We start from the raw sequence: 15,963 nt of genomic DNA, 5'->3' as shown, positions 1-15,963 counted from the left end.
TTGTTGAAGAAATTGTCGGCTTATTGAGAATGATTTTAATACTTAAAGGCTTCTAATGATATAGATATTATAATATCTTTAATAAATAATTCATTAATTTGTCAGTTTTTTAATATATTTTTTGTAAAATATATTCTTAGATTTTAAATTATGATCAGAATAAAGATTTCAAAATTTAAACATTTTATTATAAATATATATTTAATCAGTCATATACTATAAACATTATATTATTTGATAAAATAAACAATACAAAATAATTATCAATTTAAATAATTTTTAAATTTATGTCTTAAATCTCTTGATTGTAATGTTGATGAGTTATTTTCTCTGCTTTTTGGGAATGGCCTTGTGGTCAGGTTGGGCATTGTATCTTTTATATATCAAGAAAATATAAGTTACTAAAATATTTAATATACTTGTATCATCAAAATCTCCAGCTATTCCTTCATTACTAATTATTATATTATGCAACAATCATATAGTTTTGATAATAATTTCAATGCTATTGACACTAATTTCAATTGGTCTACTAAATATTTCGAACTTCTTTACAATCCCTCCAAAGCTCCTCTCCAGACTGACACGTGCATGGGAGAGTCTCATATTATATTCTCTTTCCTCTAGAGATAGACCATTTTTTGGATAAGGTTTCATCAAATAAGATGACAGTGGAAATGCATCATCAGCCACCATTACATATGGCATATTTTCATTTTGGCCTGGAAATGCTTTGTCAGGTGGGAGATCCAGAGTATTGTTTATAATTTCTACATTATTATTATATGTATGATTTAATATCAGTTAAAAATTATTATATTCTAACCTCTATACAAGGAGCTATTTTTAAATACTCCTCCATCACTTTGCTTTCCATAAGCTCCTACATCAATATACAGAAATTTTCTATATATATCAGTAAGGGCTAACAAAACTACAGTAAATCTGTGTTTATAACAATAGAATTGAGAACCACTATTTGGTGGACATTTGATATAAATATGTTTCCCATCCAAGGCTCCAAAACAATTGGGGAACCCTGAATAAAGTAAGAACTCCTGGGAAATCTAAATAATTATATATTAAATTGTTGGAATATATAAATTTAATGTACTCTTTCCCAATCTTTTCTTGTAGGCTTTGGCATATAAATATCTTTGCCAGCATTCCAAATTGCCCTGCATACTGATTTAACAATGTATGCAACACAGGATTTGGATATCCTTTAGCTATAAGATAATTGGGAGAAGGACATTCCAGTTATTAAATATCTTTTATGAATAAATATAGGATAATTAAAATATTTTCATTACCTTAATGTCAAAAATAGCCTGTCCTCTGCATCCACTTGTTTATTGAAATTAGTTAATTTGAGATTGATATCATCATGAATCATATTTAGAATGACTGAAAAGGTAGACCTTTTCATTCTCGTATAATTAAAGAACTGAGATGTTGTTAAATCACCTTTCAGTGTAACATACTCAGAGAATAAATTTCTTTTAATAAATATTTCTGAAGTTTTTCCTCTGAACTTCCTCTTATTTTTATGTTGTAATAATATATATAACGCCATTAACTTTTCATTATCCAAAGTTATTAACTCCATTTTTTTTTTACAAAATAAAAATAATTTAAAAACGCCGCTTCAATTTAAACACAGCAAGCGTTATGTTTTTTTTTATTAAAAAAGTATGACAAAACGCTACTGCTCAATTTGTAAGCTGGTCACGAAAGTTCTTGAGCTTTCTCCTCAGACAAAGGGCTGAGGTATCATACTTAAAGAATTCATCTGCTAGCCTTAAATAAATGAAAATGTAAGCATACTTATTTATATTTATACCTGGATCCTATCCCTCTCAGGTCTTCCATGACAAGCATGGTTTTTTTGTGATCTTTATGGCCTTGGAGCCATATCATTTCATCTGTTTCTAGGTAGGCTAGAAACTTTTTTGTTATCGCATCATCCCAAGGCCTATATATAAAATATTAGTTTACATTTAAAAATATATTAGTTTACATGTAAAAATATATATAAAAAAATGTTAGTTTACTTACATATAAGTAGTGGTCTCCATTTTTTGAAAATTATTTTAAAAAAATAGCTCAGAAAAAGCAAACCAAATTACGTTTTTTTATAATGGGTGCAATTGGTAAACGGCAAAGCGTTCAATTTAAACGAATGCATTTGAAATGCATTATTGGCGTTTGCAACGCAGCGTTTGAAACGCTCAATTTGTGCGCACTATTAATCTATTAATTTTTTTCGCCGTTATTTCTACGGCAGACTGCTCAACATAGAAAAGTAAAAACAAGTAAATTTAATTCAAAGTAAAAAATTAATCGGTTAGGAGGGCACTTACGACAAAGCTATGCCCCACCCCCATTCCAATTCAACACAAAAAAATAAAATAATCTATAAGGACCAATCCCTGTCGGGGACTCTTGTGGGTCCCTAAATCAGGGATACGGTTTTTTTTAAAAAAAACAAATTTAACCCGCTATTTTTTAAAAGGAAAATCTTAATATACTTATTTTTAACTTTATCGAACGTAATAAAAATGACGAACAGCTGACTTCAATTAAGTCTCCCAATTTTGTTAAAAACATTTAATCGGTTTGCAACATTGTTTTTTTTTTAATCAACTAGTAAAATTTAAGCATGTGCATTATAAATAATATTAACTGAAAATGGTCTGTTATATAAAAATTTGCGGGTAAAAAAAATTATTTATGACCCCAAAATATTTAATATTGTATCATGGATTTTTTTTAAAAAAGTAGGATATAATGGTATTTCTTCTTTTTTTTATATTGAAATTATCCAACTCGCTTAAAAATGTATAAATATGCCAGTAGCGAGATATTGTCTAAGCCTCGTGATTTCGTTAATAGATGTTTAAACCTTCTGTGCCATCTATGACAAAATCTTAAGGGGGTTACTTAATATTTTGCTGGATAAAATATTGAGTTGGTCGTTTTTAAAAAATCAACTCCAAATGAGCCATTTAACAACATTTAAATATACTAAATATTTATCCATTTTCCTATATTGGTGATTGGCCTGTGTCAGCTTCGATATCCGAAAAATTGTATTGGATATGTCTCAACAAAATTGGATATGGGTTACGTTATACTCTTATCTCTAATAATAATATTTAATAAAGTATTCTCTTAAAAAAAACGATTTATTTATTAATCCATTTTAAATATGCAATTGTAAATTTATTAAATAAAATAAAACTAAAAGATCGTATTTTATATTCCGGACGAGTCAAAATTTAGTGTTGCGTCGCCAGACCTAGAGCCTATCCCAAGCTTTTTAAAACGAGATGCCTCTAATTCTAAGTTAGTAAATGTTATATCTTATAAGGTTTATCATTTGGATATTAATGTTTTAATATTATATAAACTTAAAAGGTCAATTGAATTAAATAATTATATCAAGATTACCATTGATTGACCATATGCCGTTTTAAGAATAATAGTAAAAATAGCTCAAACATGTTGAAATTATTCATTTATTACTTATACAGTTCATCATGATAAATTCGTGGTCAAATGCTTTATTTTTTAAAGTTTGAAGGAAGAAAAAAAAACTGACAAAAAATGTTATATTTTGGCTTAAAAAATGTATATCTAAGAATTTTTTTAAAAAAATTATTAAATTTTAAAAGGGCCATGATTTATAATTTAAATATTTCGTTAATATATGTTTTAATAATTACTGTTCTGTTTTACATATTTTTCCTTTTTTTTTTATTTGATAGACTGTCTGATATCTCAAACACCAGACCATTTGCTCTTGGGAAAGGGAGGAGAAGGCAAATGGATAAGAACGTATAAATAAATAGTATATGATAGACACTAGACCTGTGCGCCGAAAAAAACTATCGGTGGCTTTTTTTAAAAATCTAGTCAGCTGTGCTCCGCCTTTTAGCCACCGTCAACATAGGTGGCTTAAACCAACCCACCTTCATTAATTTTTTTTGTAATATATCTAAATTAAATTAAAAATATTACACTATAGGCATATTATTCGATATTTATTAAAAACCAAACTAATTATAAATTCAAACTCAATTTTGTAATTTTATAGCTATCATGTATAAAAATAATTTTATTTAAATTTGTCGGACATAGAGATGATTTCCTTAAATTAAACGTCAACTCAGCTGTTGAGAAAGCCCTTTCACTAGATGTGCCAGTTTCTGGTACAGAATTTTTTTGGCTAGAGTGGAAAGTTTTGGAAATTTGATCATCTATTCATGTATATTGCGTTTTCCGATGTCATTCTTGTTCAAAGTCACCTAAATGGCAATCATAGTTTGTGAATGTTTTGCTAACTTTGTCTAATAATTTGTATTTGAGTTCCTCTTACTGATCTAATATCATCATACTCTATAAAAATAATTCATTTAGACAATGTGCAATTTTGCTCTATTATACATTTTGACACAATTTTTGATTTTTTGGAATCTTATACCACCTAGATAATTTTGTGAAAAAGTATCGTAACACAAGACATTTTTTTCTTAATTGATAGAATTTCCCCTATCATTATCATTTATTATTAAATGCGTTACTCCTCTACTTCTTAAAAGAAAGCCAAGTTTAATGTACTCCTATTTTTAAGAAATTCAACTGTCTCTTTAAAATTTTCGAACGAAAATAAATAGTTCCTTCATAGTTTGGTAGTTTGAGGTAATGCATTCCAACTCTTATAACATAATAAATAAATTATGCCATCTAGTTTAGACATTTAATTTTTAATGATTTCATTTGAATCGCTAATTTGAAAACGTGTATCAGAGTTTGGATCAGTGTCATCCAAGATCTAGCAAATATTGTGTTTAAGCATTATTGCAAACAGTGATGTTGACCAACCGTTAGAAGAAAAAAAATTGTATAATAAAATATTAAAAATTATTTTAAAAAGAATTTATACACCGACCTAACGCATATCAACGGAACACGTACTTAGTTTTCATAAACGGCCGCGTTTTCGGCTTAATTAAAAATTTCGGCGACCGGCGCATAGGTCTTAACAGACCCAAATTTAAGTTATTCTTTTCTTTTTTTTCCATTTTTTAAATCTTTTAAAATTGATATCCAATGCAATGATGATCATTAATCGTTTCTAAAATTAGGATATTGGAAACGTTTATGCTATATTTTTTAGGGATTTGCCAGAATTGTATTTTTGATATTCTTTTTAATAAAAACTGTAATTTTAATAAATGAAGAAGTATAAATATATTTATGATTATTTTTTTTAAGGTTAAATTTACTGTCGTAGATGAGAGTTTAAAGTTGGACCCACCTAATGACGTCCTTGGCAATACGGATTCTTGTAAATAATACCTTCTTTTTTTTAAAAAAAACGAATATTTATTTTGATATAATCTTTTTGGCATCCTGCTTCTAAATCATTAAGAATAGGCAATATTTAAGAAATTCCTTCCCCTTCCCCCATTTTTAAAGATTTTGATAATTTTCGATATATATATATATGTTAGATATTTAGCTAAGAAGTCAATATTTACCTATGGTAAGTATTGTAGTATCGATGACATATAAGGAATATTCCATTCCCCATTTTTAGTGATCTAGGAACTTATCTTCCTTTTTTTTTACAACTGAGTGAGCTAAACTAACAAGTTTATTTAAGCCATTTAGATGTTCATAATGGTACATTGGGCTTTTAAAAAAAGAATGTTTATACAACTTAATAAATATAAAAGTATTTTATTAATTTGTTATATTTTATGTAATATTAAATATAATTAAACAAAACTAAGAAGGGATTTTTAGTGTTTTCTCTTTTATTATTCGTATCTGGCCTATATAGTTTTGTCAGCTCCCTCGCGTGAAAAAAGCCAGCACCATTATGCGAGGGTCGCATAATTCACTTGGGTTCTTCCTAGGGCGGGTATTTGAATGAATATCCTATTATTTTAAGGCCTGTCAATTCGGGAATTAAATCAACATTATCCTAATTATCCATAAGATACCACGCGTAAAATCGTATATTTAAATTTTCAAAATAAATGGTTATTATTTACTGGAAAAAACACGTCAATCAATCTGCGATAGTATCGAAAAGGGTAAACCAAATTTTTAGGGACGAATCAACTATTTCTTTGCATCCTAACCGATGGAAGACCATTCGAAACAAGAATAAAGAAGCGGTTTATAGATTTATTTCTTTTTTTCTATCACAGAATTTTTATAAAAAAGACTAATACACTCTTCTCTAACTAAGAAAAATCTATTTTACCTGGGTGCAACTTGACCCCGAGTTTTTTTTTAACTGGCTGGACAATTATATCTTAATATATTATTTGCTTTAACAAAAAGTAAATAAGCTTTGGGGGCGATAGCTTTTTGAAGATGATTTAATAAAGCCTTCTAACTAGTATCTTTAATAAATAATTATTTGTGATACTAATATTTCTTTACATATTAATCAGTCCACATGTGTGGTTAAGCCGGTTTTTAATGTCAATTTTCGATCCGGGATCGACCAATCTTGTTAATTAAGAGATTCGATCTATCGAAATGGTTATGATTGCAAAATTTAATCAGAGTTTTGGAATCTGGATCTTAAAAAATGGTTTCAGTTCCGGCTCCAAACTTTGTTAAATGCCAATCAAAGAAAATGCATTGTCAAATTTAAAACGATAAATTAGCTATTTAAAATTGTATCGCACACTTTTATTAAAACCATCCGAATTTTTTTTAAATTGGTATTTTCCCCATTTGCTTTATTTACGTACATTTTATATTATTGGCCTATTCATTTTCCCCTTATATGGGGTGATCAGCTGATATCTCTTTAATTTCGTCCAACACCGGGCCAGCCTCTAAAAGGGTGTATAAATAATTTACCATTTAATAATTAATTTTGTATTTATAGATTGTGTTTCATCTTCCTGACACGCCACCAGCAAAATCACCAATTATAGAGCCTACCCCAGGATTGCCAGAAGGAAACAATTCAGCTACCAAGTTAGCTATTTACATATAAATTCACTTATTTAAATAACCATGTTTAAACTTTAAATGTCTCATAACTAAATTAATTCAATATCTCATAAGCCTTCTGCTGTCTTTTGTTAATGACTCTTTTCTTTTTAATTAAATTTTCTTTCATAAATTTTTACCGGCTTTAAAACCTGGATACAATGCTCTTTTCGAATTAGACCGGATATTGGCATATTTTTTTTCCTATGTGATATATATTTTTTTTTTGTTAATTTTGAAGTATATTGCTAATTTTTTTTTTACTTGTTCTACTCATGATAATGAGGACACCTTATTTTTTGTTTTAAGCATTCGGTGACATTGTTGTTTTTTATAACTTTTTTTTTTGCTTTTTAGACTGTTTAGTTGATACCAGTGTTGTTAAACGCTACTTTTAAAAGTAGCGCGCTACCGCTATTTTATAAAAAAAGTAGCGCGCTATTGCTACCGCTATCGTTTTCAAATGAGTAGCGCGCTATTAGCTACTTTAAAAAAAGTAGCTAAAGCTACTTTGATTTTTTTTTTAAATATTTTTTTTTACATAACTTTATTTCCACAAATAAAATATTGATATAAAAACATGACTATAATTTGTTACATATATATATAATTTATTTATTATTGCACTTTAATAATAATAACATTTCGGTACTGTCATCCCCAAGTCTAGAGCGACGATCAGAAAGTATAAGCTTTGCCATACTAAATAATCGTTCAGCACTAGCACTCGCAGTATTAAATTTAATAAACAAACTTTTTATATGAAAAAAATCATCAAAAATATTTAAATTAGTATTTTTAGATTTAAAAAAAGCATCTAGAGGTTAATTAAAAATACTTCAGTATATTCTTTAATAAAAGTATGCTCCTCCACATTAAAATACTGTATTCCCATTTGATCCAATATATAATTCATTCCCATTTTTTTCTCATCTAGAAACAATGCTAAAAGTTTCATAGCATTGTAAACACTATTCCATCTTGTAGTGTTTGGTGTCAATAAATAACGTCCTTGATGACTTATTTTGTTTATTCCAAAGAGCTTGGCATTTAGAAAATGTAGATCTTGATACTCTTTTAAAATCCTCATTTAATAATGCTTCTTCAGCATCCACTGTCGCAAATAAATTTAGGTTGTGGCAGGAACAACGATGATGGCTAGGTAACATAGAAGACTTTATTGAAGATCCTAAATATTATAAATTTTATTTTATATTGGTGAAAAATTAAATATAAAATAATTTAAAACCAAGGATGTCATGAACATCAATTATCTCAAACTCCATTTCATCATCCTCTTCTTGTTCTACATCTTCAATATTTTTGTCAGGAATATTACTAGTATTGTTATTATTATTATCTTCCCCAAATATTCTATATTATTTATATCATATTATAAAAAAATTATAATAAATTTAAAACCTGAAGGCCTTCAGGAAATTAGACCCATTATCCGTAAATCTTACAAAGCTTGTTTTGAATTTTGTAAGACCTATGGATTTCTGCAATAATATTGGCTAGAATGTCATAAGTCTGACAGCCAATTATTCTCTTTATAGAGTCTGACAGCCAATTATTCTCTTTATAGCTAACGCTACAGATTTTCGTATAAGATTTTTAGGATCAATCCAATGTGCAGTTACTCCTAAATAAGCTCTAAAAATATGACATATTATAAATCAGAAAATAAAACATTTTTACCTTCTATTGTGAGTCCAGCAATCTGCCGTTGTACAGACGTAGGAGACATCTGATAGATTTAATATCAAAGATTCTTTCATTTCCTTAAAGCTCTCCAAAATTCTTGCCATCAATGTCTGCCGGCAAAATATCTTGGTCCGTGGAGAAAAAGTGTTTATCATCTTTATAAAAGAATCATTATCAACCAAGGATAATGGTTGAACTTTATCTATTATAAAGTTCATAATGACTTTGTCAGCCAATTTTTGGGATACACCAGGTGTTGATGAATCCAAATTGGTTAATTTTGTTTGTATTAAATTTGATTTGGAAGTGGGTTTATCTTCTTCCATTATCCCAAAACTTTTGAGATATTTTTCAATCTCTTTATAATTTGAAGTGTGCACAGTCTAAAATTATAAAATACTTAGAATAAAAATTATGTAGGAGATAAGTACATAAAAATGATTGAAATAACTATTTTAAAATGTTTTAAATAATTTAGATAAAATTTATGAATATATAAAAAAAATGATTGGTTTTTGATTTTAATTTATTTTAAAAATTAAAGATTAGCCTACACATTGATATTAAATTTGTTTAATATATTACCTTTAAATGTTTTTTCAAATTAAAGCTGCTCGTATGATTTAAAGAGATAATTTTGCGGCACATCTTGCACCGAAACTGATATCCAGTATTAATTTTTTCTTCAAGGTTAAAGTATTTCTTGAATTTTGGGAAAGGATCATCTATATTTTGCCCATTTTCCAAAGAAATTTCAATATCTTCAACAATCTCACACATAACAAGATTTATAATGCTTAATATAAAATGTAAAATGAAATATAAAATAAGATAAAAGCAAGGACATACCAATAACGGAATTTCAAAAATATATAATTTAATGAATGCGCAAAATATAAATTAAATACAGATTGCTATTTAACAACTGTTTATATCTAATATATAACAAAAGTATATTTTTAAATATAAATTTCAAAATTAAATTAAATAAAAGGATTATAATTTTAGATTTTATAAAAAATATATTTTAATAATTTTTAGATGTATTTATTATGTAAAATTGAAAGTAGCGAATAGTAGCAAGCTACCGCTATCGCTATTTTTTTTAAAAAGTAGCACGCTATAGCTACCGCTACTGAAAAAAGTAGCGCGCTATTTTAACAATCAGTAGCGGTAGCTATAGCGCGCTATTTTAACAACACTGGTTGATACTAAACAGCCGGCTGTTTAGACGATTGATATTACATTAAAATTATGGTAGTATGTACGATTAAATGCATCATTTTAAAAATGTACGGTAGGTCGTTTTTTTTCTTTCTTTTAAATCTTCGAGTTGAGCTATGTCTTATTGACATATTTCGTATATCGGAAATCAATTATGGTGTTTGTCCAAAATCATGGCGAAGGTTCTAATTTTTTGGGTATTGTTAAAGAACGATAAGAGATGTCTCTGGGAATTCTAGAAACTTGGTCATCTCCAAAGAGAGTATGATTGAGGTCTATCACCTATCTAGTTTCTAGTACGAATCATTTTTTAAAAAAAAAAATTGTTTTATGTATCCTTCCTTTTTTTGATAGATTCTCCAATGCATCAGCTTTCCTTCACAGATTTGCACGCGGGAAGAGGCATAGAAGACATATGGACAAAAACGTTTAAAATATATTTAAAAATAAATAAATAATACGAGACCTTTGCTCCCTATGTTATTAGATTTGGGTTTTTTTTGTAATCTTTTAAAATTGATATCCAATGCGATAATCATTAAATCGTTTCTAATATCAGAAGATTGGAAAACGTTTATGCTGCAATTTATTCTTCCATTATTAGATTTTTCTTTATATAAGGATTTGCCAGAATTGTATTTTTGATATTTTTTTTTAAAAAAAATTGATTTAATTTTAATAAATATACACATATAATATATGATTATTTTTTTAAAGGCTAAATTTACTGTCGTAGATGAGAGTTTAAAGTTGGACCAACCTAATGACATCCTCGTGAATACTGATTCTTGTAAATAATATCTTCCTTTTTTTCAAAAAAATTATATTTATTTTGATGTAATCTTTTTTGGCATCCAGATATCTTAATAGTTAAGAATAGGAAATATTTAATTGCTAAATGAATGAATGGAAATCTTACTTTTTTTTAAAACAAAAAATCAACATTTAAAATCTTTCAATAATCCATATACCACGCGTAAAATCGTTTAGTTACAGATTCTTAATGAATATTTTGTAAACATAAATGGATATTTGAAAATTATATACTATAAAAAAAACTCTACCAATACACGCTATTCACAACAACTCTAAAACTAATAAATTTTCTACTCCAAATTCTACAAAAAAAAAGTAAGAAGTCATGATAATTATGAAATTCGTCCCTTTTATACTTTACAGAAATCACGAGTTCATCACGTGATATATAAAATCAGGCGACTATTTATAAATACGATAAATATTTTTTAAAAAAAGAGTTATTAAATAATAATATTTATAAATTAAAATAAAACACGTCAATAAATCTGCGATAGTATCTACAAGGGTAAACGAGATTTTTAGGGACGAATCAACTATTCCTTCCAATCCTAACCGATGGAGAACCATTCGAAACAAGAATAAAGAAGAGGTTTATAAATATTTTTCTTTCTTTCATTACGACATTTTTTAAAAAAAAATTTTACCCCATAAAGAGAGAAAGAAACTTTTATATTTGTAAATTTTATTCCATACATTTTACAACCACAATAAAAGTATTCAAATTATCTAAAAAAATTAATGAATGTATGTCTTCACAATTTCTTTTTTCGCGGGTCTCTCTTTGTTTTCCTCTTATACACTAATCGGTCAACCCCATATATTATCATATATGACAGAAACTGATTTAATTTTCTTGAAGCGATTATGTATTTGGGTGCAACTTGGCCCCTAATTTTTTTTTTTAACCGATAGACAATTTTATATTAATACATTATTTGCTTTACGAAACCTAAATATGCATTTTGACAATGATCCTATCATTTCGTTTCATATCAATGAGTATTTTTGTGTGGTTAAAGTTAATGTATCCGGTTTTTAATGTCAGATTTTGAGACCGGATCGTTCGATCTTATTAATTAACTGATCCGATCTTTCGAAATGGTTATGATTATAAAATTTTAATCAGAGTTTTGGAGCCTGGATCTAATAAAAAGGGTACCTTATTCCCCAATTATTTTTTTTGAAAGTAAAAAAGAAATAATTCTAGTTCCTGTTTACAAACATTTGCAAATCAAAGAAAGAAAAATTTTTTTTTAAATTTAGAACGATAAAGTTAGCTATTTAAAAATTGAATCCGTCACTTTTTGTAAAAACCGGTATCCAAAATTCTTAAATTGGTTTTCGGTTTTCTCGATTTTTTCCTAGATGTTATTTAGTATCCATAGAATATGGGGCGATCAGCTGATATCTAGTCAATTTTGCCCAACAATGGGCCGGCCTCTAAAATCGGTGCAGTACCTCCTCATATTTGCAGTAATTAATATTATAAAGTTTGTATAGTCTAAATGATTTACCTTTTTTTAAAAATATATTTGTATTTATAGATTGTGTTTCATCTTCCTGACACACCACTAGCAAAATCGCCAATTATGGAGCCTACCCCAGGATTGCCAGAAGGAAACAATCCTATTTCCAAGTTTAGCTATTTACATATAAATTCACTTATTTTAAATAACCATGTTGTAACTTTTAAATGTCCCATAAAAAAATTAATTCATATCTCCTAAACCTTCCGCGGCCTTTTGTTAATTATTCTTTTCCTTTTAATTAGATTAAATTTGCTTTCTACATTTTTTCGGGCTTTGTAAACTGGGTACGGAAATGTATAATTAAACATTATAAATTGGTGTAATTTTTTTAAAAAAAGAGGTAAATTAATTTAATTCTTGATTTTTATTCATAATAATTAACGATTTGATTTTAATCACGCTAACTTTTATTTTATTGTTCGTATTTATTATCAATTATATCATTATGGGTTTTAGTAAAAAGTAATTTTTATTTAAAAAATCACCCATATTTTTTTTAAAGGGAATTCACCGAGTTTTCTGAAATGATTCTAAGCTCAGGTGATCGGCAAATTTTTAAATGTCTCTTTATAAATCTTGCTATTTCTTTCTTCAAAGGAAAAGGAAAATTTACAGAGGGTGTTTGGTCTTTATCGGTTTTAAACTTCTAGGCTCTGTTCTGGTTCGACCAATGACATATATAATACCTCTACTGACGATTCATTTATTAACAGTGATACATCAATGCTAAATCAGTTGGAGACGCCATCTTGGTTACACTAATCATTATTAAAATTTTAAACGAAAGCCTAATTTATTCCTATATCTGATGCAAACTTTATTAAAGAATTACCGGATAATCGAGATGAAAAGGAAGCAAGTTATCAAATTTAATAGTAGTTTTTAACATGAGAATAATTACTATTTGTGTTACAAAAATGGCGGGTCTAGCTGATTTGTTTTTAACGACGCTTAAAAATGCATTTTAATGAATGAATCGTCAGTCTAGGTATTATATATGTCATTGGGTTCGACTTATTTTTGATATTTAATAGCTTTTTTAACCTTTGAGTGGGAACACCCTACTTAGGTTTATTTTAAGTATTTGGTGACATTGTTATTTTTGGTATCGTTTTTTTTAAAATTTGCTTTTGCTTTTTAGACTGTTTAGTTGATACTAAACAGCTTGAATCAACCCAGAACACAACCCCAAGGCTATTATCTGAAAAGGCACCAAGTAGTAACAAAGTAAATAAATTCATAATAAAAGTTATACGCAATAGTCACCATGTGTTTATCAAAAGTACCACATGACGATTGATAATAAATAATAAATAGTAGTGATGGTACTATAATATTAATAAATGTACGTGTGAGTACATCATTCTTAAAATGTAAGGTAGATCGTTTTTTAATCTCTCTTTCAATATCTTCAAGGTGAGCGAAGTCTTATTGATATATTTCATAGATGAAATCAATGTTGAGGTTAGCAGTTGAACCTAAAACCGTGTCAAAGTTTATCATTTTTCGGGCATTGTTAGATTTAAAAAGGGAGCATGATTGAGGTCTGTCACCTATCTAGTATCTAAATTACGTTTTAATTTTTTTTTAAAATCCTTCTTTTATTTTTGATAGACTCTCCAATGCTTCAGCTTCCACCCAAACTTATACGCGTTGGAAGAAACCTCGAGGACAGATGGATAAAAACGTTTTAAATAATATTTCAAAAAATAAATAAATAATATGAGACCTGGTCCAATTCCATAACCCTGCATTTTAAACGCTTTCAAATGTTATTGTATAGGTGATTCTCATTTTTTAGCATTTGTGAGTTTTAAGGATGTGGATCAGGCCTTAAACGTACACTAAATTCCGCTAATATAAAGGTTTAATTAAGCTTCTTCTTTTTTTTAAAAAAATGTGATATAAATTAATAAATTTTTTTAATTTTACCATTTTTAAAACTAAAATATAGTTTAAATTTATAGTCCAAGATGAAGGTCTAAACATGGGCTCGCTTAAGGACATCACAGATACTACGGATTCCTGTAAATAAGTGCTTCCTTTTTTTAGAAATTTTTGTTTATATATATATATATTAAAGTACAGAGGCCTGCGGTCCTAAATGATAGGTAATAATTTTTTAAAATTCCGAGATTATTTTTAATTGTAGCATTTTTTTCAAAGTTCTGGCTCTAGCATCCTGGTTGAAGTTGTAGGATGCCAGTGGATCTACACAAAAAATGTCCCAGGTTAAGAACTCACAATTCCACGGGATCGTGGATTACCCATCAAAATGTTTATTATAGGTGTTGCAAATCCAATCGGCTCGGGGGGAGGGGGGCGGTGGAAGGAATTCCAAATATATAATGTCACTGCATTTGGCTTAGAAATTTGCTTTTAGATCTTTAAGTTTTTATAAAATATTATTGTTGGCTTTTTAAGTAATATAACTATACCCGGAAAAGGTTTTTTAAATTTATGTCCATTAAATTACGATTGGAAACTTACATAAATATTCACTTGCTGGCTGACTGCTGGGACCCAGGACCTTGAAGACTCTCTGAAATAGTTTTGATCATTAAGTTGAATTTTCAGATAAAGAACAAAAAATACATATTTCTCTCCTCTTTCGTTTAAAATTTTTTTCAAAAAAAACAAAATTTGCGTATCAAACTTGCTTTAGTATTGAAAAGGACCGATAAAACCTTTACGTGTACCGCCAACTCCGCATCCATCCCTACAACTCTTATAAGGCCGATGATACAAAATGGAGATGAAGATCCAGTTTTGAAGGAAAAGGTTTTAGTTTTTTATAAAATTCTTAAAACCTTAATTAGCATCCTTCTAAATAAATAGGTGTCGTAAATGATATATATTGTTTTTTTTATATATACTTGAAATGTCAATCATTTCAAATTGGCTTTTAAATATATATTTTTTACCAAGAAATTATTATTTTTTTTTGTAAAAAACTGATGAAACCATTTTTTTTTTGATTATTAGTTGTTTTTTTCGATATTGAAAGTTGTAAAACCAATATTTTGACTGAAATAAAAAGTTACAATTTAATAGTCTACAAATTAAGTATTATTGACGTTTCGGGTTATTTAGATTTTAAATTTTCATTAAGTTATATTTTTTTTGTATTTTGGATCTTGGCCAGTTTATTTTTTTTTTCCTTTATATTGTTAGCGTTTTCTACTTTTCTGATTTTGTTTCCAATAGGTTTAAGAAAAAATAAAAATAGGTTGGCTAATTTTATTTTTAAAATTAAATTAGAAATAACACCTTGTTTTTATCATAAATGGCAATTAAAAATCGGATTTTATAAAATGGTAAAAATAAAAATTTATTCCGTTTTAACCTCATTTTGACTTCCGACTCCCTTTTAAAAGGGGTCTTTCCGGTTCCTAGATTTAGCTCGTTTTCTTGTTCCAAGCTCAAATAATTACGTGAGAATTTTATATAAATTTGATTTTAATTCATTTTACATCACATGTTATTACAAAAATAAATAAATAAAAGATTGTATTAGATATTCTTGGCGAGTCATTTGAAAAATCGAACGGTGGCACGTCACCAAGCTTAAAACCAGGCCCGAGCTCGTTTAAACAACGCATTTCTTCCCCCAAGTTCCGTTTTGCTTATTTATGACCAGGGATGCGAACCCGACAAA

General features: G+C 28.0%; 1 protein-coding gene across 1 annotated transcript in view; it reads left to right on the top strand.

Annotated features, from left to right (window-relative positions):
• The window catches only part of LOC135930893 (uncharacterized), a 51,979-nt gene that overhangs the window by 22,649 nt on the left and 13,367 nt on the right, over nucleotides 1-15,963 (top strand). The window contains exons 7-19 of the mRNA XM_065467692.1: nucleotides 3,251-3,348; nucleotides 3,771-3,840; nucleotides 5,281-5,353; nucleotides 6,097-6,191; nucleotides 6,920-7,011; nucleotides 10,312-10,384; nucleotides 10,675-10,747; nucleotides 11,271-11,365; nucleotides 12,321-12,412; nucleotides 13,920-13,992; nucleotides 14,260-14,332; nucleotides 14,971-15,086; nucleotides 15,813-15,919. Of these exons, the coding sequence (XP_065323764.1) occupies nucleotides 3,251-3,348; nucleotides 3,771-3,840; nucleotides 5,281-5,353; nucleotides 6,097-6,191; nucleotides 6,920-7,011; nucleotides 10,312-10,384; nucleotides 10,675-10,747; nucleotides 11,271-11,365; nucleotides 12,321-12,412; nucleotides 13,920-13,992; nucleotides 14,260-14,332; nucleotides 14,971-15,086; nucleotides 15,813-15,919 (1,130 nt within the window). The remainder of the gene's footprint in view (nucleotides 1-3,250; nucleotides 3,349-3,770; nucleotides 3,841-5,280; nucleotides 5,354-6,096; nucleotides 6,192-6,919; nucleotides 7,012-10,311; nucleotides 10,385-10,674; nucleotides 10,748-11,270; nucleotides 11,366-12,320; nucleotides 12,413-13,919; nucleotides 13,993-14,259; nucleotides 14,333-14,970; nucleotides 15,087-15,812; nucleotides 15,920-15,963) is intronic.

This window comes from Gordionus sp. m RMFG-2023, chromosome 1, assembly GCF_954871325.1.
Source record: "Gordionus sp. m RMFG-2023 chromosome 1, tfGorSpeb1-WG-v2, whole genome shotgun sequence".
Classification (NCBI taxonomy): Eukaryota; Metazoa; Nematomorpha; class Gordioida; order Chordodea; family Parachordodidae; genus Gordionus; species Gordionus sp. m RMFG-2023.
The sequence above is the reverse complement of the archived record's forward strand: the minus strand, read 5'-3'. Positions and strand labels throughout refer to the sequence as shown.